This window comes from Myxocyprinus asiaticus, chromosome 6 (genome assembly GCF_019703515.2).
Source record: "Myxocyprinus asiaticus isolate MX2 ecotype Aquarium Trade chromosome 6, UBuf_Myxa_2, whole genome shotgun sequence".
Lineage (NCBI taxonomy): Eukaryota > Metazoa > Chordata > Actinopteri > Cypriniformes > Catostomidae > Myxocyprinus > Myxocyprinus asiaticus.
Window position 1 is genome coordinate 9509901 of NC_059349.1, and position 27840 is coordinate 9537740.

At 36.7% G+C, this 27840-nt stretch overlaps 1 protein-coding gene across 3 annotated transcripts in view; it reads right to left on the reverse strand.

The window, feature by feature from the left end:
* The window catches only part of LOC127441936 (solute carrier family 22 member 23-like), a 62791-nt gene extending 35241 nt beyond the window's left edge, over window positions 1-27550 (reverse strand). For 2 of the 3 annotated variants that reach the window (XM_051699524.1, XM_051699523.1), the window contains exons 1-3: window positions 26632-27550; window positions 6552-6655; window positions 6210-6364 (exon numbers count right to left, since the gene is read on the reverse strand). In XM_051699524.1, the coding sequence (XP_051555484.1) occupies window positions 6210-6364; window positions 6552-6655; window positions 26632-27036 (664 nt within the window). In that variant the 5' untranslated portion in view covers window positions 27037-27550. Of the gene's footprint in view, window positions 1-6209; window positions 6365-6551; window positions 6656-12816; window positions 12988-26631 lie in introns of those variants that run through there. The other variant, XM_051699525.1, reaches the window with a different exon arrangement.
* Window positions 27551-27840: the final 290 nt, after the last annotated feature.

The window sequence follows — 27840 nt, forward strand, 5'->3', positions numbered from 1 at the left end:
TTTTCCTACCATCAGAGCATTTCAAGCTTCACCTCTTCAACTCTGGTGCATTTTTGGGCTGCCGCCTGCAATTTTTCACACTTAAATTTAAAAGCTCACCATTTACACATATTGTGAACTAATTGCCAAAAATTGGTCTCATTTTTTCCAATTATTCATAAATAATATTGTATATGTTTACAATCTTATGATGAATAGAATATTTAAAATATATATATATTTTTGTTGTTGTCCTAAATTTGTAAACATGTAATTCTGGTTCTGTTCGCTCCAACTCCCTCCAAAAAGTGTTACTTTATTCCACTAGATGACAGCAAGTACTATCAGCTTCCATCACAAAATACCGATCTGAAATGTAGGTGTCGCTCTAATGCATTTTAACCCTCACAGATGTGCTCGTTCATAGACATTCAGTCTAATTTTCAGTTCATGCACCACCCCCGTTGTTTCATTGAATAACTTGGCCTCTAAATGGACTAGACGCTCAATCTAGGTGTGATTAGAAATGCTCCCCTTTGTGACGATGTATAACATTTTATCATCACTAGTCGATAACATATATTTCCGATGATTTGTTTAGCATGCTTTTCCTGCTGGACTGCATATTTTGTTCTGGACTTATAAGTTATAAAATTGGACTGCTCACACAAGCAAACTCAGACAAATAAAAAAAAAACAGACTTATTTTGTTATTTTATGTAACATAAATGCAAAAGTGATGGTTATCTATGAAAAGTTCAAATTCTAAGCTTTCAACCGATACTACAATATGCCTGACTTACAGTATGTATTCAGATCAGAGACTTGAACATTTTAATGATAAATTTTCGCGACATAGCGCCCCCTTTTGGACCTGCCAGCGGATCTGCAGAGTTGAAGAGGTTAAAGTAGGCTACATGTAACTTTGTGTTTTTACAAGCCGCGCCAGCAAAGGGCAGTCAGTGTGCCATAACAAACCTCACGAGCAGCGCAGCCACAGAATGAGAGCCGCTCACACAGGATGCGTTTTTAAAAGCTGAACGAAGCACAACAGAATGCAGGAATCTTGTGACGTGATTTTTAAAGTTTCAACTACTTTTAACTTGACACAGTGTCCTAAAACTTGCCGTTTATGATGCCGAAGACCAGTGAGATGTTCCAAAAGCGCCCGTCTGATGTATATATACATAGACAACAATTAAAAACAGCGCAGATGGAATGCAAGAATGTGTCGCGTCTGTCCATAAATGCATCTTAATACCACGTGTCAGTCTTTAATGTGAATTGTTAAAGCAGTGTAGGTACTCTTTGGCGCTCCTTCTTCTGATGCCTGGAAATTTACAGGTTTGATGATGGAAAATTACTACAGGTAGAATGATCATTTTCCTCTCATGATATTTGAGATGTATGTGTACATAAGAGAGGCGGTGTGCATGTACAAATATCAGGAGGGCAAAGGTAAACAGTACAAAAGAAATTACAGTGGAAAAGTTACAGTGGAGTTCAGTAACCTGCTATATACAACATGAGAAACATTCACTGAATGTCATGCATTTTCATGTCCAACCACAATGAGTTTCATAAATGAGATCCTGGCTAATTGGACACAATAATTCCTGATTATAATTACCATAATGGTAGTGATTTATATCTGTATTGACATGCTTTGTCTTTTGGGTGTGTATGAGTGCACAAATACTTGTTAGAAAATGAATAGTTCCGGTCTTGGATGCTGAATCAGCGTTACCACACCTTTTGACCAATTCATTTTCATTACTTTTCCAATCATTTTTAGAGAGAATGCATTAATAAAGAACCATTTTTAGCCGATTAAATGTTTTACTGTTTAGAATAACCAGAAGAACTGACATTCACATCAGAAATTACAATGACTTTGCAAAATCTTACTAATTTTCATGAAATCTCTAGGCATGTAAATCACAATTTTAACCTTTCCTGATAAGTCAAAGTTTTCCATTACCATAGGAACCCTGCTGTTTGGTCAATACAGCATTCATGTTTAACTTAAATATTATACTTAATATACTTAAGTATTTAGCTTTAAAACTGTAGCTCATCATTTGGTCTCTTTCATGCCATTCCAGATGTGTATGACTTTTTTCTTCTGCACAACACAAATGCACATTTTTAGAAGAATATTTCAGCTCTGTAGGTCCATTCAATGCAGGTGAATGGTGACCAGAACTATGAAGCTCCAAAAAGCACTTAAATGCAGCATAAAAGTAATCCATAAGACTCCAGTGGGTAAATCCATATCTTCAGAAGCAATATGATGTGTCGGCGAGAAACAGATCAATATTTAAGTCCTTTTTTACCAATAAATACTCCTCCCTGCCCAGTAGGTGGCACGAAGAATGTGAATCGCCAGAAACAAAAGAAGAAGAATGTGAAAGTGAAAGTGGAGATTTATAGTAAAAAAGGACTTAAATATTGATCTTTTTCTCACCCACACTTATATCACTTCTGAAGATATGGATTTAACCACTGGCGTCTTATGGATTACTTTTATGCTGTCTTTATGTGGTTTTTGGACCTTCAAAGTTTTGATCACCATTCACTTGCATTGTATGGACTACAGAGCTGAAATATTCTTCTAAAAACCTTAGTTTGTTTTCTGCAGAAGAAAGACAGACATACACGTCTGGAATGGCATGAGGCTGAGTAAATAATGAGAGAATTTTTATTTTTGGTTGAAACAACCCTTTAAATATTGATATATTTAATATTTAATGATATTTATGATGTAGTTACTGTTTATAAAAGCACTAAACACCGTGCTATGTTGTGAATACACTCAGTTGTGTGTGTTGTGCCTAACAATAACTCTTTAACCGTGGCTATATTCACAATATAACCTCTTGAACCTTGTTGTATAAGTATTGTATAGCATGTGATAGATGTGGTACGTTTTCAAAGATCCACTCGGGGTTTGTTGTTATAAAGTTTGTTTTCAGTGTAATATATGTGGTTTAGTAGTTAACAAGCATCTTGCAAAAGTTGAGGGATCATCCAACTGAGGTTAAAAACAGGAAAAAACTGATTGATTACAAACACATCTTACACCAAAGTCAAAAGACTGTCGCTGCATACAGAAAACTATTAACAGAGAGCTTGTTTACAACCTGGTATTCAATGCGTTTCAGATGATTTTAAACAGTATAGTTGACTTTGCACTTTAAACTGGGAATTATTTTAAGATTGAAATAAATTACACACATCATCCTTAAATTTCAAATGGTATTGACTAAACCAGTGACAAAAACTTGAGAAAAAGAGATCTTCTTTTTGTCCTCTCACCACAGACATGTCTCTACTGTATCTATGTAACCCTGCCCGTCTGATGCACACCAATAGTCCAGACCAGGTTTATTTTTGGTAGTGCTGGGGCGGCTTTTCAAGGTAGATGGGGTGGAGTAAATTACTATGACAAGGACATTAAGGGCCCCAACATGCCGTGAGGCAAATATAGCATGCAGCCGATGCTTTTAGGGGGCAATCAGGCCTTCAAGTGGGGCATTGGTGGCATGGTCTATTACTGGTAGGGCCATTATCACCCCAGCAACCATACGAAGAGGATTATCACTCATTAGAAAAATGTCTTCACTGGTAAGCATAGAGAAGGTCACCGCTGCTCTGAGGATAATCCCTCTGAATGACTGTAACAAAGTGAGAAGGCAATGCGATAGAGTTGTGAGACCGCAACTAGATTGTCTGACATTCTGAGGGGAAGACCTTTATGTGAGAGAAGTGAATAATTTATATTCAGTTAATCTGCCTGAAAAAAGCCTCCAATAGGTCAATAAAAGAAAGCCAACCATCAATAAAGGAAGCAAAACAACAACCTCTGCCTGTCCAGTAGAGCAGTGAGGATTTTCTAATGAAAAACCCTATTTAGAAATGCCATCAGGACTGAAATTAAACAATCAAACCCTCCAATCAGCGGAGTATGAGGGTGTTTAGCATCAAGTCACTTTCAAAAAGTAAGATTTTGTTGAAATGCGGCAGTACAGCACTGCCCTTCTCCATCCATGAGCCCAGTGTTTTGTACACATAACACCCTGACCCTTTTTCTCAGTTCCAAAACATGACCCACATTTTAAAAAGAACAGCTCGGGCCATTTGTAGTACTTTGTTGCCGCAGTAAAAAGACAAAGAGGGTCAAGCTTGTAGCTAAAAACAGACACCAGTGCATGGGGAACCATCTTGCCTAGTCTCAGACTGACCATCTGATGTATACTGCACACAAAACTGGAAAGCACTTTCTCGATCTGGCAAGCTCTAATCCAATTGGCTGGCTCTACACAACTTCCATATGGTGTCCAGGAAGCAATGTTAAGTTAACAAGGTGCCAGGTTGACACAATAAGCGCTTTTGAAGAATGAATCACTGGATTTGCCAAAGAGGTTGGTCAAATCTTTGACAGATTTTCAACATTTTTTTTTTTGAGGCAGTTAGTGGGAAGTTAACTTGATTTCCACAAGCAGAACTGTATATTCTGTTTTGTTTTCGGAGTTATTTCACATAAACTACAACTATAGACTACTTCTTGCCTAATGCTTTATTTTTCATGAATCGATTGCAAACACATGGGATGCAATTATTTAAAGCATGTTTTATTAGCTAGCTGTCCGTGGGCCAATTCTGTCCTGTCAGTAGTTTTTATGCAGCCCTCCAATTCTGATGAGATCTCCGCACTGTTTGATACAGGAGAATGCAGAAAATTCAGTGGTGAGTTCAAATGCACTCTGCTTTATTACCCATGTATTAAAACTGAAGTGTGTAATTCCTGAGCAACTAGTGCCACCGAACAACATTGCAAATATAAACATTGTTTTCAAACAGCTTTCTGAATACACCTCTTGTCTGCTGTTGATCGATACTCGATCCAGTGTTGGGTAAGTTACTCAAAATAAGTAATCCACTACAATTTACTTAATACTTATTTTTAAATGTAATCTGATTACTTTACTGATTACTGAATCTAAAAAGTAATCACATTACTAATTATTTTCCTTTTAAGTTACTTTCTTAATCACTTATACTAGAAAAGCTTTTGGTTTTCCGCTCATTCAAAACGTCTATATTTCCTCCTAATTCATTGTCGCACACTCTTCAGCTATCACAGAAACGCTTACAGATGTACAAATTCATATTTTAAATGTATTATACATATTACTTTAGTGCAAGTATTACTTTTAATTAAAGTCAGTAACTGTAATCTGATTACAAGAATTTAAAATGTAATCAGTTACACTACTTTCTGACTTAAAGTAATTAGATTACAGTTACTGATTACTCTGGAACTGGACACACCCAACACTGCCCCCAACTCATGCCATTGGTTGAGCCAATGTAGTTGTGTCAGGCTGGACGGGTCGATCAAAACAAACAGGAATTTTTATAGCGCAACAGAGACAATGTTTACAGTTTTCGAGAAATTCAACCTACGAATGGCTTAGTTATGGTTGTCTCTGCATATTAAGTTGGGATTGGAGAAAGTATCTTAACACTGAGAAAGTTACATATTTCAGCTTTAAAGTTAATGAACACACAGTATTAAGGGTGTTTAGTTTTGTAAGACGTCAATGAGCACGTTTACATGCACACCAATACACTGATAACAAAAATCTGATAATGTAAGAAAACTGTGTTTACGTGAATTAGAATCATCGGGTTATTTTCTGCTTTTGACATAAAAACGTAAACAGTCGTGCACACAAAATGTGCGCACATTAGATAAACTCGTAATAATGCCGGTAAAAGTGTTTACATGCAACGCAAATCGGGGTAATGGGCAAAAATGTATGTGTACCGATCGGTTTATGCGTAATCTGTTTATGACCTTACCCAGATAAAGGGAAACCATTAAAGGTGTTTACATTAACTTACATATTTTCAGCAAATTAATCATAATTGGTGTAAGATCATGCATGTAAACGTGCTTAATGAAAGAGCTGAGATATGTTAATCACTCTCAAAAGAAAGCATTGAAGAACCTGGTCTAAAGTGTGGGGTGTTTTTGCTCAGGTTTTGAGCAAAAGAGACAATGTTGCAGTTCTAATAATGGAATATTACACAAACTCTGAAGGATGATGACTCATGAACATGAAGATATTCTTTCCACGGTTAGTTTCTTTGTTACACAGCTCTGAATACAGCTGTATACTCTCAATACTGCATTCAAGTGTCACATTACTGTGTGTACTCACTCAGAGCATAGAGAGAGAGCGTGATCCCTGCTAAGCAAAACCCCTCAAAGAAGCGCAGGGTGCTGAACATTGGGACGTTGACAGAGAAGGCCACTGTCATGCCAAACACTAACATGAAGAAGACAGACACGATCAGGACCGGGTGACGGCCAAACCTGGATGTTTGAAAAGACAAACAAAATGAAACATTGTATGAAAGAGCCGGTAGCAAAAATATACTGTATTATCAATTTACAATATGAAGTATACTTTTAGCTGCATTATACAGATAAAAAGTTACTCTATAAATCATTCAAAAGCTCTATGAACAGTATGAGAAAGATTGAAAATTATAAAACATACCAATCAGCCAGAACTCCCAACACCAAGTATCCAAAGATGGAGCCCACCAGCAGGGAGAATTTGGCGATATGAACGATCCAGGCCGAGTCACAAACCAGGTTCCACTGCAATAACAGAACAAGTTTTTCCTATTATTGAAGCATTTATTAACTTATTTGAACCTTTTCTGCCACTATTGAAATAAACAACATCATTTAACCCTTAAATGCATACTTCGGGTCTTTAGTGACCCGTGACCTCATTCCACCCTCATCCATTTTTTGGAGTTATGCCCACACCTCTTTAGTATTCCTAAAGAAAATGGCAGAATTGGAAAAACATTTCTAATTGCTTAATTACCAACAGTGTATAAGGTCTTTAGTGACCCCGAGGTGTTATAGAGTCGCAATATATATTTGAGCTTCCAAAAATCATATTTTTGATATTATTTCATATCTATATAAGTTTACTATCACATAATATCTATGTCCTTGTTTATAACAAGACAAGTGAGTACTATATTCATAAAAATAAATACTATATGATGTTGGGTTTCTGCGCAAACATGCCAGTATCCCATATGGGTATTTACATACATACTGTACATGCTATTTGTTACTCAACGTGGTGCTGTTGTTTCAGTGATTGGCTTGATTTACATTTCACATTGCTATTTGATGAAGAAGCATTGTGGAAGTAAACTCAAGCAAGTACAACACATGAACAGTATGATATGACCATTGCCATTTAGGTGTACTATTGAAATTGTACGTTGTATGTCTATTTAGACTCAGTAATGACTGAGAAAATACATATGTGTAGGTTGTGTTATGTGTAGCTAAATATGTGTGTTTGACAGCCAGTTGTGTCTCATAAAATTTCAGTATGAAAGTGATTAATCCCATTCTATCATTTGTTGCATCATCTCTTTGATTTATGAAAACTAAGACATCAAAATATAACAAAATCTATTATATTATATTATTTTCTAATTGCACTGAAAGAGCATTGGAAATTTTACACTATGTGAGCATTTTGTAGATCCATATGTGATAGCTATACATGCTGTGTCGCTAAAGACCTGATGTTATAATTATAAGTTTTGCGAAACACCCATGCATTTAAGGGTTAAGATATGAAATATTGGGCATTTCAACACTACACCATATTGAAAAATCACAGGGCTTTACGATCTATTCTGCCACAAATGCTGGCGCAGCATTTTGAAAAAAGGTTGTTCTTGTTTAACACCATTTCCCTTTTCTATCTAAAAACCACTGGCTACCAGAACCACATTGCACAACTCCAAAGGTCAAAATCTATTTAATCAGCACTGCTTATTCACGCATCAAGAGAAACATCAGCCGACAAATATATTACGCTGCAGAAATATACGAAATGAAACCACATCAGCTTTAAACGCAAGCATTTTTTTTTATTAAACTGATAAAGGCAAGAAGTAAAAACTGTGATGTTAACAATGATTAACTAAATTATGCTCTGTTGTAATTCCAAAACATTCTGTAATATTTTATGCTTAACAAATGTTTCTTAAACAGAGCATACTAAAAGATAACAATGGATCAAAGATAGTGGTACATCACATATCCAAGAAAAGTACATTTAGACAAAACTTTATGAGGGGAATTCACCAAGAATAGCGTTATTTATTAGTACATGCTGTCTGTGTTTTAGTGTCTGATTCACTAAAAGAATTATGCAAATCATTTAACAGCACAAAAACACTCAAACTATTTGTACTGAATGCAATTTGCTCAGAGTAATTTTATATCCTTTTATATTAACATTTTATAGTTGGACAAAGCACAACACAAACATGATCCAGGCACCTAAATCGGCTCTGGAGCGTTCATGCCACGGTGCATCTGGACATAGAATTTTATGAATTACTGCTGCCATGATTGATACAAAACAAATAACCTTTTTAAATAAAACAGTTTACCAACCGCTTACTGCACAATCTATAATAAGCCTAAATTGCATTGAAAGGAGGTGTGTTTGTGCTAAAAAACAATGTGGTGACATTTTTGCTAAATAAAATTACGTGGTTCCACGAATCACTGCAGATCCGAGATGAGATGTCCACTGTGTGACTCTAAAAGTGAGTTAAATGTTCACAAATGTCCCAAACAGATGAGGTTTTTAATAAAAAATAAATAAATAAACCAAAACATAACTGAATAAATGTGGGAACAAAACCATGTCATTTTGTTGTGCTTTTTTGACAATTTTGACAAGTCAATTTGTGTGCTCTTCAGGACTCGTACCCCAGTCCTTTGCATCGCAAGCTCAACACTCTATCAGTTGAGCTACAGCGCAATTTGATTGCACTTGAACAAGCTTGTAAATGCACTATAATAAAAGTTTTGATGTCATAAGATAGCATTGTGTGTGAAACAGAATGAAAAGTGTTTATTACTGTAATCTGCCATTTTTCTCATGATTTGTGTGAAAGGGAATAAAAGTCTTTGCTGTTGTACCACCTCTAGTGTTCATTTCATCAAGAAACTGCTACAATTTGTACAATGAGCCGTGTACAAATATTTTGGCTAAAATGTAGGAATAGTAACATAATTCCATGAGACCAGGTTGAAAAAACACAAATAAAAGGTGCAGTCAGTAATTAAAGTTTTACTCATAAATAAATGAATAGGAATTTTGAAACATATGTATAAAATCATGAGCACTCACATTAAAATGAAGACTCTAGTCATATCAGTAACCTTATAAAAGCTGTTTTATTCTACATGGAGAGGGTCCACACATGGGGGCTGCCATGTTAGAATCACATGACCAGTCAAATACTACTCGCTTAATCTCAGTAACAATCCTGATATTTGAAACTTTAACTCACTGATTAAAGTAATCATGGTTGACTGTGAATAGTGAATTTTTACAATGGCATCTGTGGCTGAAAACTATTAATTTTGAATGATGCTGCATCCAAGTCACTAGGTTTCACTGCAAGTCCTAGGTAACACAAGCAAATAGTTACTGAGTGCACCTTTAACCAGCGCAGCTATCACCTGGTTAAATTGGATCGTGAGTCGTTAGTGAATGATGTAGGGTTTTGTGCTGAAATATCAGGCGCTTAAGTGCTGTTTAGTTAGGATAATTCCGTCTTCAGTTAGATGCAATGAGTTTATCTTAGTGAGATTACTTTTCTAAAGAAACAAAACACAATCTATTAGCTGAATTAAGGAATGTGAGTTTATGGAAGACTGTTTCCTAAAGTTTCCTGGGTTTCCCCTGGAATCCCATAGACACCAACAAAAACTACTGTACAGTACCACAGGATATTGCTTCCTCTTTTGTGTTATAATTGAGCAACAAACATCACAAGCTTCACCTGTCACTCGCGCTTAGTATCGATGTTGTCTGCCAACCACACAGACAAACATTAGTCAGCCACACAGAAACCGGTGATCTAACAACATTAGAACAACAATGCTAACTGGCAATGACATGTATGTCCTCTGCTTACACAAGCATCATATTTTAGCTTGTTTCACTGTGGTCATATGTTGTGGTAATTGAAAGAGAAACATAATTTATGGATTACATACAGAAGTCAAAAATGTAACAGGTGCTGTAAGCACGGTCTCTGTGACGGCACTAGACACTGTAAACAGCAAAGAAAAATGTGTCTGCGGGCCACGGTCTCTGACACTTTCTGCCTGTCAATCATTTTGCGCGTTCTCATAGTGCTGTAGTTGCAGAATTATTGAGGATTAATTCCATTTTTATGCCATTTGCTGCTGTTGTTTTTGACAACCACTTCTGCTCTAGGAGAAGGATATAGCTGCAGGCAGTGCTCCAAAAAGGGGCGGGAGCTCCAAACCGCCATTAAAGATATAGGGAGCCCCTAACCTAACCCATTGCCTAACACTAGCCATGAGTGGCAGTGACGCCCCCTTTTGGATTTGGCACAACCCTCTTTTGAAGATCCCGCCCCCATTTGGAGGTCTCCGGCCTGCAGCTCTGCCTACTTGCTCGATGTCTCAATAAAGCTCATTTGGTATCTTTGGAGTGCAGTGTTTTAGAAAGGGGGTGTGGCTAATCCAAGGGATCAGCTTGTGGAAATTCCAGACCTGCTAAAATCGTTTACAGCACCTTTAATTGCAAATAACAAATACAATGAATTAAAGGTGAAATATGTCATTTCTGCACCACTAGTGTCACCAAACGGAACTGCAAAAAATGGATTTCTAACAGGTTTCTGGAACACTCCCCCTTGTCTTCCATTGGTTGGACAAACTTTTAGTCTCGCCCCAAACTCATGCCATTGGTCGAGTCTATAGAGCGCAACAGTGCCCGCCCACTTTTTAAGCCGTCTGGTTTCCGGAAGTATTTTTCCCCATTCATTTCTTCCATAGACTTTTAATAAAATCCTTCATAAATTAGTTGTGAGCCATGAACCAAACCAACCAGCTCCAAGGTGAATCACAACATCACAAACTTTGATTTGAGGCAAAAAATTATTTAAAAATCAGACATACAGACAAAGATACAAGGCTGTGTACTTACCGTCTTTCATGAGGGAACAAACTACAATCACATGAAGCATTGCGAATGATGTCACTGAATAAAAAAACGACGGGAATACATAAAACTATTGATTTTAGGTTAAATTTTACATTTATTGCAAAATATTCCGATATGTACAAATATAGGCCCTATAACTGCTGATTTCCAGGGATTTTCACTCACAACAGCCTCTAGAATTTACTAGAAATACTCTTGTTGATGAGAGAGGTCAACAGAGAATGGCCAGACTGGTTTGAACTGACAGAAAGGCTACGGTAACTCAGGTAACTGCTCTGTACAATTGTGGTGAGAAGAATATGATTTCAGAATGCTATTCTGAGATGCGGATTGGCGCTGTTTTGGTGGCAAGAGGGGGACCTACACAATATTAGGCAGGTGGTTTTAATGTTGTGGCTGATCGGTGCAAGTAGTTTAAGGGTGAAAGGAGACCAACTTGATTACGTAATTCACAGTGCGTCATGTGAGCACGCTGTCGCTCAGAGGCATGTTTCGTGGGTTTCGTTGGCCCTGGTTCTCTGATTGGTGGATATTTCTCTGATGTACCATGGGTAATGTAGTTGTTTACCATGAATTCCACTATCAAACGAGATTTTTAAACAATGAAGTTGAGATATTGCAGATGGTTATATTAAACGGAAGCATATACCATTGATGAACAACCTCGTAGCTCATGGTAGTTCTGTCTTTAAAGGTTTATAAGTTATTGTTAAAAATAAATTCGTCTGTGGGATAAATGAATGGGATTTTTACTTCCAGAACCAGACTGTTGTGCTCTATGGAAGGAAGCTCAAACAAACAGAGCAATATTTTAAAAGTGCCACGTGTTAACACTTTTCAGGGGACTGAACCTACAAATGGCTTATCTATAAATGTCTTTGCATATTAAACTGCATTTTAACCTTATCCAACATAAATGTATAATAAAACAGCTCATTTCCCTATTAATATTTTGTATCCTATTAGTAAAAAAGTGGAGGAAACTATAGTTACTGTACCATGGTAAATTTTTGCAAAGTAAGAAATATGGTTTGTAAGATCTGATCTGTAACTTAGCATACTACATTAAAAACAGGCTAACTCTAAGCAAATGTGTTCACATGTGTACTGAGGAAATATTTGTATTAGAGATCGGGATATCCGTGTTGCCAGAGTCTAACGGCATTGGTTCACAACAAAAAAATAAGAGACTATCACTGTGACCTTGAGCAAGGTAAAGTGAGAGAATGATTCTTCACATGAGGATTTTCTAATAAATGAATGAGGGCTTGTATGCTTAAACCGTCACCTTTTCACTCTGTTACACACATAAACACACACACCAGCTGTTGGTGTATCTGAACAGGGCAAAAGGGAAGGAACACATAATAATATAGCGTGTGCAACAGTGAGACAATAAAAAGCAGAAAGAGAGAGAGAGAGACTGCCGCATAGTTACTGCCTAGCAACAGTCTATCAGTGTGTGCACCGGCACATATAAAGGCAGCCGTCGCTCCGACAACCTTTATTGCAGTATAATTGGAAGGAAAGTATGTAATGAGAGCGAGAGACACATAATGAAAGCAGAGGAAGTGAGAGAGACGTGCTCTGTGACGGAGAAAAATAAATGAACCTTAAAGAGAAATAAAGAGCACGTGCATGTGTGTGATAAAAGCGAGTGCTGCTACATTTTATTACAGGTGAGATCAAGATAAGGAGGCTGAAATTCAGCACATCATACCTTCAGTTCTCCATTGTCTCACAGACAGTTCACCCAGAAATGAAAATTCTGTTATCATACTCACCCACCCTCATGTCTTGCAAAACGCATATGAATTTCTTCCACAGAACACAAAATGAGTTATTTATAGCAGAATATCCACCAAGAAGACAAATGTGCTATTTTTATGATGCTTTTATGGTGCCTTTTAAGAACAAAATTTGCCCTATTAAGAACAAAATGACACAAACATTTTTTTTAACTTTAACACTGCAATAGCACATGCAATATCCCCAACAGCCAAACGTCTTCAGCTAAATTGGCCATCAGTGCTTTACATATTTCTCAATGTGGTCACTAATAAAACGGTCCAGAGTAACAGGTGCTGTGCAAACACAGGGAAATACCTCCAGTATCTCATACAAACCATCCATAACACTATCAATACCATTCATATGCCATCATATAGTTATAGGCCTAACACCAAACAAATTTATAAACAGTATATTTCATCTACCATGATATTTACATGGTACTCCAAGGGGCTTCCCATGAAAGAATAATAACTAATCAATAAAAAAATCAATAATGAAAATCGATTTGTTTCTTAGTATGTACAGCATACATTTACTTGTTGTGATTTGTAGCCTTCAATTTCTACTTTATTTGACAGAGAGCATTAAATAAGATGGAATAACATGGTTTTCAATAAAATGCTAAATAAAATTAGTCTATTTTATCAAATTAATTAGCAGATTAACCAATTATCAAAACAGTTGCTAGTGAAGACTACTGGTTTTCCATGTAATTTTAAGCAAAATGAAACTAGCAGTGGAGTAAAAGTATACAAGAGGCATCAAAACTGGGGGAAAATATATATTTTGAAGTGATTAAGGAAAAAAAGATTATTGACAATTTCTGGTGCCTGCTAATAGCTTACTAATAGCATCACAGTTAATGGTGCTCATTAGGTTAGGGATTTTAATAAACGTATAGAATTAAACAAATATACATTAAGTGTTATATTTTAGCACGACTCACTGTTCGTGCTATGGACATGATTGATCCCTTAAATTGCGCGGTTTATCTTTGGAGGTATATACTTTCACTGAGAACTTTATTAAGAACACTGTGGTCCTAATAAAGTGCCCAACATGGTCTTCTGTTGTAGCCCATCCGCCTCAAGGTTCGATGTGTTGTGCATTCTGAGATGCTATTCTGCTCACTACAATTGTACAGAGTAGTTATCTGAGTTACCGTAGCCTTTCTGTCAGTTCAAACCAGTCTGGCCATTCTCCGTTGACCTGTTTCATCGACAAAGCATTTCCGTCCGCAGAACTGCCGCTCACTGTATGTTTTTTGTTTTTGGCACCATTCTGAGTAAATTCTAGAGACTGTTGTGCATGAAAATCCCAGGAGATCAGCAGTTACAGAAATACTCAAACCAGCCCATCTGGCACCAACAATCATGCCACAGTCCAAATCACTGAGATCACATTTTTTCCCCATTCTGATGGTTGATGTGAACATTAACTGAAGCTCCTGACCCATATCAGCCTGATTTTATACATTACACTGCTGCCACACGATTGGCTGATTAGATAATCGCATGAAGAAGTAGGTGTACAGGTGTACCTAATAAAGTGGCCGGTAAGTGTACTATAACTGTTCTAAGCAATCACACGATAAAACAGAAGACATAAATCCAACATGGTCTCATGGAAAGTTCTCTCACGTTAATAAACGTACATTTTCGCTAAATTTGTTTTACCTGGCTCGTTCTGGCACCCACACACAACACATCCTGGTGACAAGACTTTATTTATTATTGCTAAACACTAAAACAAAGATGAGGGGATAAGTCAGATCCTTGTACTGTAAGTGGGATGTGCCCACTTGTTGAACATAGTTTCGGCTTGAGTGTGGCAGAGACAAAACAAGGAAGAAGAGAGATCGAGAGAAAGAAAGAAAAAGACTGAGAGAGAAAGAGAGAGAGATTGTGTGAAGAGGGAATTGTATTTGTGACACAAGGGAGAGACAGAAAGGGCCCACTGTCTTGTGCTTGTAATGGTGTATTACTATGGCATAGTACAAATCTTATTCCTTCAGCAAACACGCTTGCTGGAGTCATAGGTCACTCAACACACAAATTCACTCAAATACAAAACCAAGTAGCTCAAAGGCCAGCTGTAATAATAATAAGAAACCATTCATTCTGCTAAGTGAGATGAATTACTGTAAACATGACCATAAATGATTATAGTAAATACTAATTAAATCCATTCACTGAGTTGGCAGATATACCAATTAAAAATTTCCCCCAATGTATTATTATTATTTTATTTATTTGTTTTATTTTTGGATTTCAGGACTGTATTTTTTGACCGATTCATTTCCATGACATTTCCAGTTGTTTATGGTCACTTGAGAAGAATAAATCAAAATAAAAAAAATGCAGGCTCATTTGCATATGAATCATTCAGCCCAATTTGTAAATCGGTTTGACTGATATCTTTCAAGAACCATTCACTCATAAATCAGATATCAGTCAGTTTTCTATACAAGAGCAATATCTATAGCCATTAAAATATCTAAATATATATTTTAGTAATATATTATATTAAATAAATAGAAACGTATATTCGCTATAGAAATGTACATGACTTTTCTCTGACTTTTAAAATGTTATTAATTTCCATGACTTTTAAGATTCGATTCATTTCCATGATTTTATTTTTATTAAGATTAACATATTATTATTATTATTATTATTATGGTAACACTTATATTAATATTCCTTTTCTTAATAGTTTATTAAGGGATTCATTAATGACTAATAAGATGTTTACAAATGCATTATAGATGATTTATATCAACATGCATAAAAAGAGCAACTTTCATCCAATACTTGCCAAATAGTCAGCATTTCAACTTGCATGTTAACTTACTTAATAATTACATTTCATACTTTTAGCAATCAAAACATAAAATGCCACTGTACATTAAGGTACATTTTCAAAGTTTACTAATGCTGAATAAGAGTCATTAAGCATTTATAACATGCGAGGTAAAATGGCTCACTATTTGGCAGGTATTGCATGAAATTCACCCCTTTTATGCATGTTGTTATAACCGCATATCAATGATTTATAATGCATTTTAAAATAAATTATAGTCATTAATGAACTCATTTATAATCCCTCAACAAAGAGAACATTAATGTAAAGTGTTACCTTTATTATTATTATTACTGATATTTTCAGGTTGTGTTTCCAAGACCGTGGGAACTGTGTCAGACTGTTTTGGACAACACATTTTTATATAGTTATCCATGTATTTTTCAGTTTGAGTCCAGTTCATGATTCTGACTGGAAATCGTAACTAAACATCTTGTGATTCTGACTGGGCGATCAACTCACGCCAGCTGACAGAGGAACCGTGAGCTGACCTGGCCAGCTGAACAGCTGGGTAAATACTATGTGTGTGGAAGCACACAAACTCTATGTGTGTGTATGAGCAAATGCTCATTTCCGCGTCCATTGCTAGTTCAAATAAACATTCTCAATGCATGTCAGATACAATGCTGATTTTGCTTTTGATCATATGAATGGAAAAAAGTTTGTATGGTCTTACTGAATGGAGACATTTGGTAGGGTTCTGTTTGTTTGTCTAGCATTAAGATCTGGTTCAGCTAGATACTCAAGGTCATGGTAATATGAGCATGTTTAGGTTTGATATCTGTTGTATATTCTTATATAGGCAAATTTGTTTCTTTCAGTGCCTGTTGTTGGGGAAGAGGGTTATAGGGTCTATAGAACCAGTAGTGCAAATGTAATCAGGAGTGACTATAAATGAAAATTGCTGTTGACCTTTGAAACCAAACAAAACAGTTACAACTGTGTAAAAAAGATGCTATCATTTTTCCAAATGGATAGTAGACAAAGATAGTGGCCATTTTCCAAGCCAGCCATCCCATTGGTTGGTGTCAAACAGGTAGTCCCTCCCCGCTCTCACACCATTGGTTAAGTCAGAACAAAAGAAAGGGGCAATGTTTTGAAACCAGTGTTTACACTCTCCAAGAAGTCAAACTACAAATGGCTTACTTATAGTTGTCTCTGCACACAAACAGACAGGAGAAAGTATTTCAACATCAAAAATAATTAGCCTACTTAAGGGGATTTCAAATAGTGCCTGAGAACTGAAAGGCAAAACACACATTTATTTATTTCCTGAACCATATTAATAAAGAAAGCATTTTTGTCTCTGTTTGAGAGATGAAATTGTTAGACAGCCCACCTTCACTGCAGACACAATGAAACATCCTTCCTGCACCTGGCAGAGACACGGCACTGGCTTTTATCTACTGTGTGCTGACATCTTAGGAGCATCCATAGACATGTTTTAAAGAAGCTATTTATAATGATTCAATGGCTAGATTATGCAAACACTGTGAATATTTTCCCTTTGCACACTTAAATCATCAAGACATGTGACCACCAACAAGGTGCTGAGAACTAAAGAGAGAGAAATATCAGAGAGAAGGCCTCAATATACTTCCGGAGAAGTTCTTCTGTATCATATAGATATTCCTAACCAAACCCCTATGCCTAAACCTAACCAATTCTCAGTCATTTAAAAAGACATAACAAGCAGATAAAAGATTGTCAAAATAATTTATTTAAAAAAAAATAAAAAAGCACTATAAAAGTAGTCACACGATAGCTCTGCATGTGACAAACAGAGTGAAACTGAAGGTTTGAATCAGTGAAACATGCAAGAGCCAAAAGCATTTGATATCACTTATGTCAAAGCTGTCATAACGCATGTTGAGGTGGCAATTTTCAAATGTTTAAATGAGTGTGTTCCGGGATCTGACTCTAATGACGGCTAAGGACACTTATTATTAAATAAAGACTTAAATGTAGATCTGTTGCTCACACAAAGCAATCACATGGTATCAGAAGACCTGGAATACATGACACGAGGAATCAAATTTTCCTTGATCTTTTGACATATGAGGTCATTGTACGCTAAAACATACTGCAAGTTTCAGAACTCAAAACTTCCTCCTGACTGCAAAAAGATCATTTGTTAAAACCAAGCTGCCAAAATAAATTGTTTTCTGCTTCCTCCACATTGTGATGTCACACTGTGGTAGACATTCGCATTTGACCGCCTCCACAACAACACATCAACGCCTACTTTCCCCTTAACCACTTTCAAAGCCCGTCCAGTAGTGACGAGCAGTGAAATGGCAAGGAGAGAGCCAATCATAACAGTGGTCGTTTACTGCCAAGCCTTAAAGGAGAAGCAGCATCAAAACTGAATGTTTCCGACAGAGTCATGAAAGTGAGTGGAAGTGAGTGGAAAAGTGTCATTTTCTTTCAAATATATGACTTTTTTTTTTTTTTTTTATAAAAACCTTAACTTACAATAAAAGTGAACCTCGAGTATATTCAAATAATAAAAAAAGGCATGTCATGACCCTTTTAAGACCACGAGGAACATGAATTCACTCAAGTGTTTCGGAACTTTTCACTAGTAATCTAGGGCATACGGCGTATGCCCACCTAAAATAAGTGATACATATGGCCGCCAGTACAACAAGTAGGCTTTTGACTTGGAACTTTTTCTAATGATGCGATACCACAGCACCATGGAGTGAATAGTGTTTATTATTATTATTTTAAAAGTGTACAGAGATTCTCTATTCAGAACATTCATTTCAGATGCAATGGGATATTAGTTAACCACTCATATTTTCCATTTCTGCAAGAGGCGGAAGATTTCCAGCATCTAATGCTTATGCACAAGCAACCCTCGAGTAACCATAATTTGTGCTGTAAATTTATTTCCCTGCTAAACGTGTGTGTGTATATATATATATATATATATATATATATATATATATATATATATATATATACACACACACACACACACACACACACACACACACATACACACACACCACACACACACATTTAAAAGTAACTTATGCAATTAAACTTTGTGAAAATACAGCATGTTATTGCACTCATGCTAGTTTTTGATGCTCTTTGCAGATGCTGGACAATTGTGTCCCGTAATTATTTCAAATGTCTTTTTGTGTGTGCCTTTTTCTGCTGTTGGTGGTGGTGCCTTTTTCTCGTGATATCAAGTCATTTACATGTATATTTCTAAGTAGGAAAACTATTTCACTATACACAGAAAAGCACATTATAGTACACAAACAAAACAAATAACCATTAATTCTTATGTAGGCTATATATCGTGTTAACCTGAACATTACTACACTCATATTAGCTACAATGCTTAACAGTTTATTGCATATTATGTATTAGTTATTAATTTTCATAGTAGCCTAATGAAAGACCTATTAATTTAAATTCATATTTAACATCAAGTTACCATAACATGGCTCTTAGAAGTGTACTCTACACCATGCCAGCAAGAAACTTACCCTGATATACATTTTGTAAGTTCATGTGGGACTATAATTAAAACAGCCAATTTTTACTTTATGAAAAAAATGTATTTCTTACACATTTTACATATGTACAGTATATGAATTTTACAGAATTTAGAATTTTTTTTTATTATTATTAACCAAACCTGTTAGTTTGCATTGACCAAACCAGTGTACTGTATATTTTCACACACAATGCAGAAGAACTTATAAAAGTTATGGTTAGACCATAAGTCTCATTCATTGCCTAAAGTTGGTAATCTAATCCACTCTTGGACTAATTTAATCAAACAGCTGCTAATACAATAGGAAATGACAAGATTCTGCCACACCACACTGACAGCATCTTTGGTTAACTCAAGGTTTCAATTCAATAAAAGCTACCATCTTGATTTCTCAGTCCGTATCAGTTTGAGTTATTGAAGGCCTGACAAGATGGAGTAAACACAAACACAATTAAACTGTAAAAAGATATTTATTTCAGTAAATTAACAGGTATCACAATTTGCTACAATGTGCTGCTGAGCTTCAGGTATAGAACTATTTGTACCCTACACTGTAAAAAAAAACAAAAAACAAATCCATAATTTTAAATGGTAAAAGACTATAAAACATTAATTGGTTAACTGGCAGTTACCTTAAAATATACAGTAAAAATGATAATATATTTAAAAAGACAATACATGTAATTTTACGGTAAAACGTTGCAAAAATTACCTTTTTTTACATGTAAAAATTATGATTTTACCATATAATTAACAGTAAAAATTTATATTTTGTTTAACAAGATAGTATATGTACTTTATAACGGTAAATTACTGTAAAAATTTCGGTAAAAAACAATAACCGGGTGTTCCCAGAATTCCCTGCGTGACCCATCACATTTCATTATATTTTATGGGAATAGTTGTTTCTTCTTATTTTTAATATCACTTATCTACACTGGGGTGTTCTGTGTTATATTTCATGTAGTTAAGTTAATGTTTATTGCATTATTTTAATTTCACGTGCCACCCTGATGATAAGTGTTTGTGCGAGTTACATCGAGCACTGTCTCTACGTTTATTGGTCATTGCTATTAAAAAGGCCACTATTGAAGAACTTCATGTCATCATATGCCTTTCAGTAATTACCACAGTGAATAACAATACAATATAAAGTGAAAAGCAGATTTTTAAAGTATTAAGTTTATATCATTACAGGCATCAAAATGACATGCCGTAAAGCCTGAAGTGTGGTTACCGAATTTTTTATGGTGAATTTCTGGCAAACACAGCTGCCAGTTTTTTACCGTAAATTTAACAGGATTTTTTTAGTGTACACCGATAAAGACAGACAATGAAAGTAACTCAAGATGAATCTGCTTGTTTATCTTGATCTTCAAAGTGTCTAACAGAAGCGTTCATAAAGGAGACTACATTTCTGAGCACAATTTAATCCTATTTACTCTTTGTGTCACTGAATATAAACCCTTCAGATGTAATCCTGTCTTTGTCATCAGAATGCAACATTAGGGCCGAACGATAATGTGCACGAGTCTCGGGCTGTGTATCTCCCAGTGATGATGTTCTCCTATTCATTTTACCTCATCTTATTAAAGTAAAAAGCCCGTGGGGCCTCCAATGCAATTATAGTCCTCAAAATCTGTAAGCTCTCCCGATGGAAAATTAGTTTCTGAAGCTTCCCAAGGACACCAGAATAAGAACACGTCTATTTTCCAGGGACTTTTCTAACTTGCCCATCTCAATCAGTGGGACTACATTTATCCTTGAACAGATTTGACAAATATTTTTCTTTGTCTATTAATGCATTTCAGCTTTTCTCCTGAACACTGTGCAGAGACAACTGAGATAAACCTACTGTTTATCATTTTCCACTTATTCATTCAAGAAATGTTCAATGGAGTCAGGCAGAACTGGCCAGTTAAGGCCAAGTCCCGTGTGAAATGAAGCTAAATTTAACATTTTTGTTCAGAGCATTTTGCTCTTTCACAGTATCCATTTCATTTCATATTCTTTTAAAGGTGAAGTTCAAATAAAACTCAATTTCATCTCAATAGATCTTGATGAAATCCACTTCCAGTGGCCCTGATTTCATGGAGGTTTAAGTAAACCAAGATGAGATATAATACAAGAAACTGAAGCATTGACAGATGCAGTGTCTACTGTATACTTTAGTACCATGGAGATACTTTACATTCCAGTTCCTTTTAGAAGGGTTTTAGATTGATTTTCCACATTTTGCAGTGTAACAGATTGCCAATTTTGTGCTATAGATTTCAAAATGGATTGAATTATATTGAATACAAAACAAATGAGCAATGAGCACATTTACATGCACATTCTCACACCGATTATGCTTAAAAAGCAGACAGCGCGTGCTGTCAATTAAACGCAATAAACCGCACTCCTTTATCAGTGTCAAGGCCATAAATGGCTTATTAATAACCCAGTCGACACTGATAGTTTTTGCCCATTAAGCCAATTTTGCCACCATGTAAACACCATACCAGGTGTTCTTGCCGGCTCATCCAATGAGCGCATGTCTCTTCATGGTTTGACATCAAAAGTAGAGAATAATGCGATTATTTCAAATGTCATGTAAACACAGATTTCTTGCCTTGTCAGCTTTTTTAATAAGCTGATTTTAGAAAGTAATCAGCATGTAAACAGGCTCAATAACATCCCCCTTTGTTCAGTTTTCTGAAGGACTGATCCCAGCAGCAAGATGTCTTAGGTAAATCCAATACAAGGTTTTCACAACTGAGAGGCTAAGGTATACTAGATTTGTTTGCATGCTGTTACATCTCACATACGGTCAGATGCTCTGTTTTGACCACAGGCTTGTATGGACACCTGCAGACAAATCAAAAATACAATCAAATCCCGAACCCTAAGTATGAGCAATTGTAATACATAGACAATTCTCTCCATAGTTCTGAAATGAATGGTAAACAGCTTCGCATCATCATGTTAGTAGATTTGCAGATAAAACAATACTTGAAGGGTGTGGACTTGCGTATCCTGCTTCTAAATAAATATGAAGGGATGAAGCTCAAAGTTGAAGCAATACAAATTTGCAGTCCTTCCTGTCCAATCTTGAAAATGATTGTCTTGATAATGGGAGCGCAGAAATTTCCTGACAATCCCTCAACAGGTTTCGAGCTTGAATAGAAATCTAAAATACGAAAGGATGTCAAGCAAAAAAGGCAGAATCTTGCCTTGTTCTGAACATGTACAAACCAGTACACCTATCCTCTTCTGTACGTTACTTAATTTATCATCAATGCTGCACTGTGAGAAGGCAAATTAGCCAACACATATTTTCACTGACCATAACTTGCCTGCAACATCCTAAATGCAACAGAGTTCTAAAAATTATGGCACAGTTTTTGTGTGGGATGCATGCTCATGTGTTTAAGATTTCCTTTGAGACATAATAGCAAAGTCATGCGTAAATAGATGCCTTGGGTACAAATCTTTCACAATTCACTTTCACAGTATGTGTACTGCTAGCATTGTGTTTTTTGTGCAAATTTTGTGCGAATGCTCCAAATATTTATTTGACATCCCTTGCAAATATGTAATGAAGTCAGAGTTCAAACTGTCAAAGATCAAAATTGAGTACAGGGTTCCATAATTTGCAAACATGGTCAACCTTTCACACAATCCCTAGAAGTGCTAAAAACAGACTGTGATGTTGATAACCCTACAGTGGCCCCCAAAAAGTATTTGGATACTTAACTTGATACTTTCAAATGCATGAATGTCACAGCATAAACATCAAAATATCAAAGCAAGCAGCATCTGCAAACAGATGATGCTAGAGCTTTTCTCAGAATTAATTTCACTTTCAAAGCCGTTTTGTACTGCATTTGAACTAGCTGGTGTAAGTGTGATTATTAATGGATGTGGACTTTAAGCCCCAAGTATGCTTCGGTTTCGACACGAATGCTTAGCGTCTGCGTACAGTCGAACGAGAGCCTTTCAAAGTATACTTTATTTGACCATGTGCGTATACGCAGCCGGTTGGCGCATGTGCGCTGCGAGAGATACTGGCCTGTTTCTCCTCAGAAGTTTAGACTCATAAAGATGCCTTTAAAGTCCTTCAGACTCGAGTTATCCAAATGCAGGTATCTCCTGACCTCCTCACACACATGCTCTTGATGTGCACATTCACTGTTGTTGTTTCCACATTCGTCTAGTGTGTTTTTTAGCAGCAATTACATCTTCTAATGCTTCTTAGTGACAGCAATGGCTCAAATGTGAGTGTTGCCACCTTGTGGACCCACTAATTAGTGCAAATAATTTCAGGTGTATTCTGCGCAAAGACACACGGTTAGAAAAATCGGGCTGCCCGCATTCAGTGCTCAAGCACTATGCTAATGACAAGATGTGTCGTGTGCTATACTGACCAAAGTATACTTTGAGTTTAAAGTTCATGCAGGTGTCCTAGCAGAGTAACCACAGCTGGTGTATTTCATCATATTAACTACAGACATGTTCCACTAATGATCGCAAACACAAGTGTCCAAATATTTGTCTTAATTCATTTATTAGATAGAACCATATATATCTATTGCGTTGTCATTTAAAATCTAACAAAGACACCTGATTTGATATTTTGTTATCTAATGCAATAACATTAATAAAGTATGACTTACTTATCCCTACTGTATAGTTCACCCAAAAATAAAAATTCTGTCATAATTTACAAATTATAATTTCTTTGTGTCATTCCAAATTAGAGCCCGACCGATATGGGATTTTTGAGACCGATGCCGATTTTAGAAGGGGAAAATTCACCGATTACCGATATGGTGGCCGATATAGTTAATTTCTGAGCTGGAATGAAAACAGACCTTTTCTATGTGGATTGTGCACCGATTTTGCACTGATATGACTATGCAAAAGTACTCAGAAGGCTACTTTCTTAAATATTTTTATCAAAGAATATTTTACATTATTATTATACATTGTCAAACAATTCTAGAAATGAACACTGAGAAAATAAATAAATAAAAATACATTAAATAGCTTAATAAACATCAGTACTGTGTGTTTAGTATCAGTCAGTTGCTGACCATTTAAATAAAGAATAAATAAAAATACAATATATAGCTAAATAAACATCAGTACTGTATGTTTAGTATCAGTCAAATGATGACTATTTTAATACTGCCATTAATAAGTGTCAGGTTGTAAAAGAAGAAGTATTTACACCTGCCGAGACAAGAGATAAACAGCGGCAGTGGTGTTACACCGTATTCTGCTATACAAGTTCAGGGGAAACTTTTAAATATTACATTTTGTAAATGCAACGACTGGAATTGTTCGGTTGAAGGGGGTACCAAACTGTGAATCCTGAACAAAACAGTTTGGTGAATACATGTTTACACATTAGCTTCCACTCAGCTGACAAGCAATGAATGTAGCTACATGATTAGATAGTTAGCTATAAGCTTGTTGTCACGGAGAGTAAAAGATGGACCAGCATTGCGTCTCACCAACTAGGTAACAATGTAGTGTGAAATCAACACTCAACAGACACAATCCACCACCTCACCGTTGTCTGCTGAGCTGCAAAAAGATGCTCTGCTGTTTCACTTTCAATCTGCTACATTACTTACTGCACTGACAAACTATAGATGGCTAACAGCAAACAGACATGAGTGACATGGTTGTCAGGGACAGGGTTAACATTATATTAGGTATATTGAAAAGGGAAAATGATGGGGTCATTGTTTATTAACTTTCCATATGTATTTCACAAACTAGTTAGCAACTTACCGCGAAGACACCGCTCAACTCCGCACTGCTTAACTCCGCCCTGTCTGCAGAGCCACCGTCAGCTCAGCTCTCTAAACAATGGATTCGGAGCGCTCTCTGCTGGACAAACTACGTCATGACACCAAAGCATTGTTTTCTGCATTATATGTTCTGAAAAAAAGTTTTCATATCTGCGCATATCGGAATAATATACGCCGATACTGATATATCGGTGAAAGGCTAATATCGGCCGACCAAAATATTGTTCGGGCACTATTCCAAATCTGTATGTATGACTTTCTTTCTTATGTGGAACACAACTGCAAATGTTAAAACATCTCCTTTTGTATTCTGCTTAAGTAAATCAACCACGTTTTGAATGATATAAGGGTTAGAAAATTATGACAGAATTTTTATATTTGAACAAATTATTCTTTAAGTGTCAAAATACATTTTGGGGCCACTGTATGTTTCCCATAATTGGCAAAATGGAAATAAGAGAATATACGAAAAATTATCATGGCAATTAAAAATATGACATGCTAATTTATCAATTCTTGGATAAACACAAATACTGTATATGCAGGTGAAAGCATCATTGGCTGATGAGAAGTGATGTGGTGTGGATTCCAATACCACAATATCCTTGCTTATCTTTGCTTTTTCAGCTGCGCAAATTGATCAGCCCCATTCTATTCCAATCATCTAATTATGGAAAGACCTGACCAAATAATTCAAAGGGATGTAATGTGTTTCATGAACAAATGTATTGTAATTTTCAAATTTACTCTGAGCTGTGTGGTTACCATAACAACTAAAATAGCCGTGCACACTGAATTACTCTGCAGTGTATATTGCAGTCTACTTTGCAACATAATAATATGAGTATTTAGGCATTGCACAGTGAAATCAGGGGATTTCAGAGTTACAAGTTTGATGATAAAGATTCTACCTTGTCCAAGAAGTTGCCCATTACTGTTATTAATAAGGAATCTTCCTATAGTTGCCTCTGATTCAAGATCATGCAGATTAGCTAGGAAGGATATAATGTGACACTAATATGATGAGAGAAATCCACAGGCCTTTTTGAGATTATCTCCGTATCCCGCTCAAGAGTTTAGAGTTTGCTGACCCACATTCTTTATTGCACAACACATTGATATGCCAATGGAGCAAGGAGAGGACACTGTGGTTAAAGAGTGCTGCAGGCTTTTTAAATGGCATGTGGTTATGTCATCCGGTCAGCATGAGGGGAGCCCGTGACATCCCCCTGTGATAGCTGTTGATGGGATGACTGGTATTCATCTCAGTCAGCAATGACATTCTTTCCCTGCTTGTCTGCACTCTGCTGATCACTTCCAATAATGCCCACTGTAATGCAGGCCTCCATTGCTTTGTATATAAACTCACCTTTCCACATGCATTAATGGTAGTGAGAGTGGAGGCTCACTGGACCCACAGATTGTGTGAGGTGACCTGCGTTTAAGCCATACATGCACATAAATGAACTTGCAACTGCCTGACTGCCAAAACGCGCAGGTTACCTCTGGTCATCGGCCAACTGTAGGGGAAATTATGGATATCACTTCACACACTTACCTTGGTGATAACGTTTTGCTCCAGATTATTTTGCAATTCAAAGCCTGACTGCATGCAGATGCACTGCGATGACCGGTCGGTGCCGTGGCTTCCATTATTTACTAAGGCGTGCGCAATAAGAGCTGACGGCTCGCTGTTATTCGCGTTCACTGGTGCGCACGAGTTCGGCTGCGCCAGAAGAAAATTGTCCGAAAATTGGCTGAAGCCGATGAACAGGGCCGGTATCCATGTTAAGACGATCAGCTGTTTCTGAAATTTCCCAAAGCCGCCCAGACTGGGCAAAACGCTGCCGTCGGTGTGCGACAGTAAATCTGGCGATTTATTCGTTTCGGGGGTGACGAAGCCGTTCTCCGGTGGATGAGGCTCGGTGTCCAGCTGAGACACGGCCATCACCGTCTCGCACATACTGCAGCCCGGTTCGGTAATGCGTCAGATCCACACGATCTTCGCTCAATAAACGCTATTGCGACCAAAAAGAGCTGCTATGTCCAATGATCAGAGTGTGGTTTGCGTGTCTTCACTCATTGAAAAATCGTCACGCACTGTTCAAGATCGATCGGTAGAATGAAATCACCGGCTCGGTCCACTTTCACCACCTCTCCACCATCCAAATGCGTGTCTAGTCGTGAAAAAGTAACAACAATGCGATTCATTTCATCGGCATGTTGGTGATCCGTGCCGGAAGAAACGGCACTGGAAAGAAAACAACCCTGCCCCTATCCACCATTCACAGCCACAGGTAACACACCTGTCCCGATACACACAGACACTCAGAGCCGCGACGCTGGACATTATAGTCACCCATGCGTCATGATCCACTCATGAGATGAGGAATCTCCCTCCTGTCTCAGACAACCCGGTTAATTCACTTCATAAACACGCATTCTCTAGAGATAATACGGACCGAGCCAACAGCCGCAATCCCCGTGAGCAAGTGGAGGCGGAACCTCCGCCCTCCACACTCATTGGGTGCCACTGATTGGAGAAACTCTTCATCACAACAGAGTCACAGCTGTGTACTCAACTTTTGCTCTGTAAGTGTATGAGTAGGCTACAAGTATAGACTTGTGTTTGTATGGCTCAAATGAGTTTTATATTTCAATAATGTTATTATAAATATACATTATTGTTTGCTTTGACTAATGTGTATAGATATCAGTTCATTATTTTATATATTTTTTTCTCTGATAAAATGATGCAACGAAATAT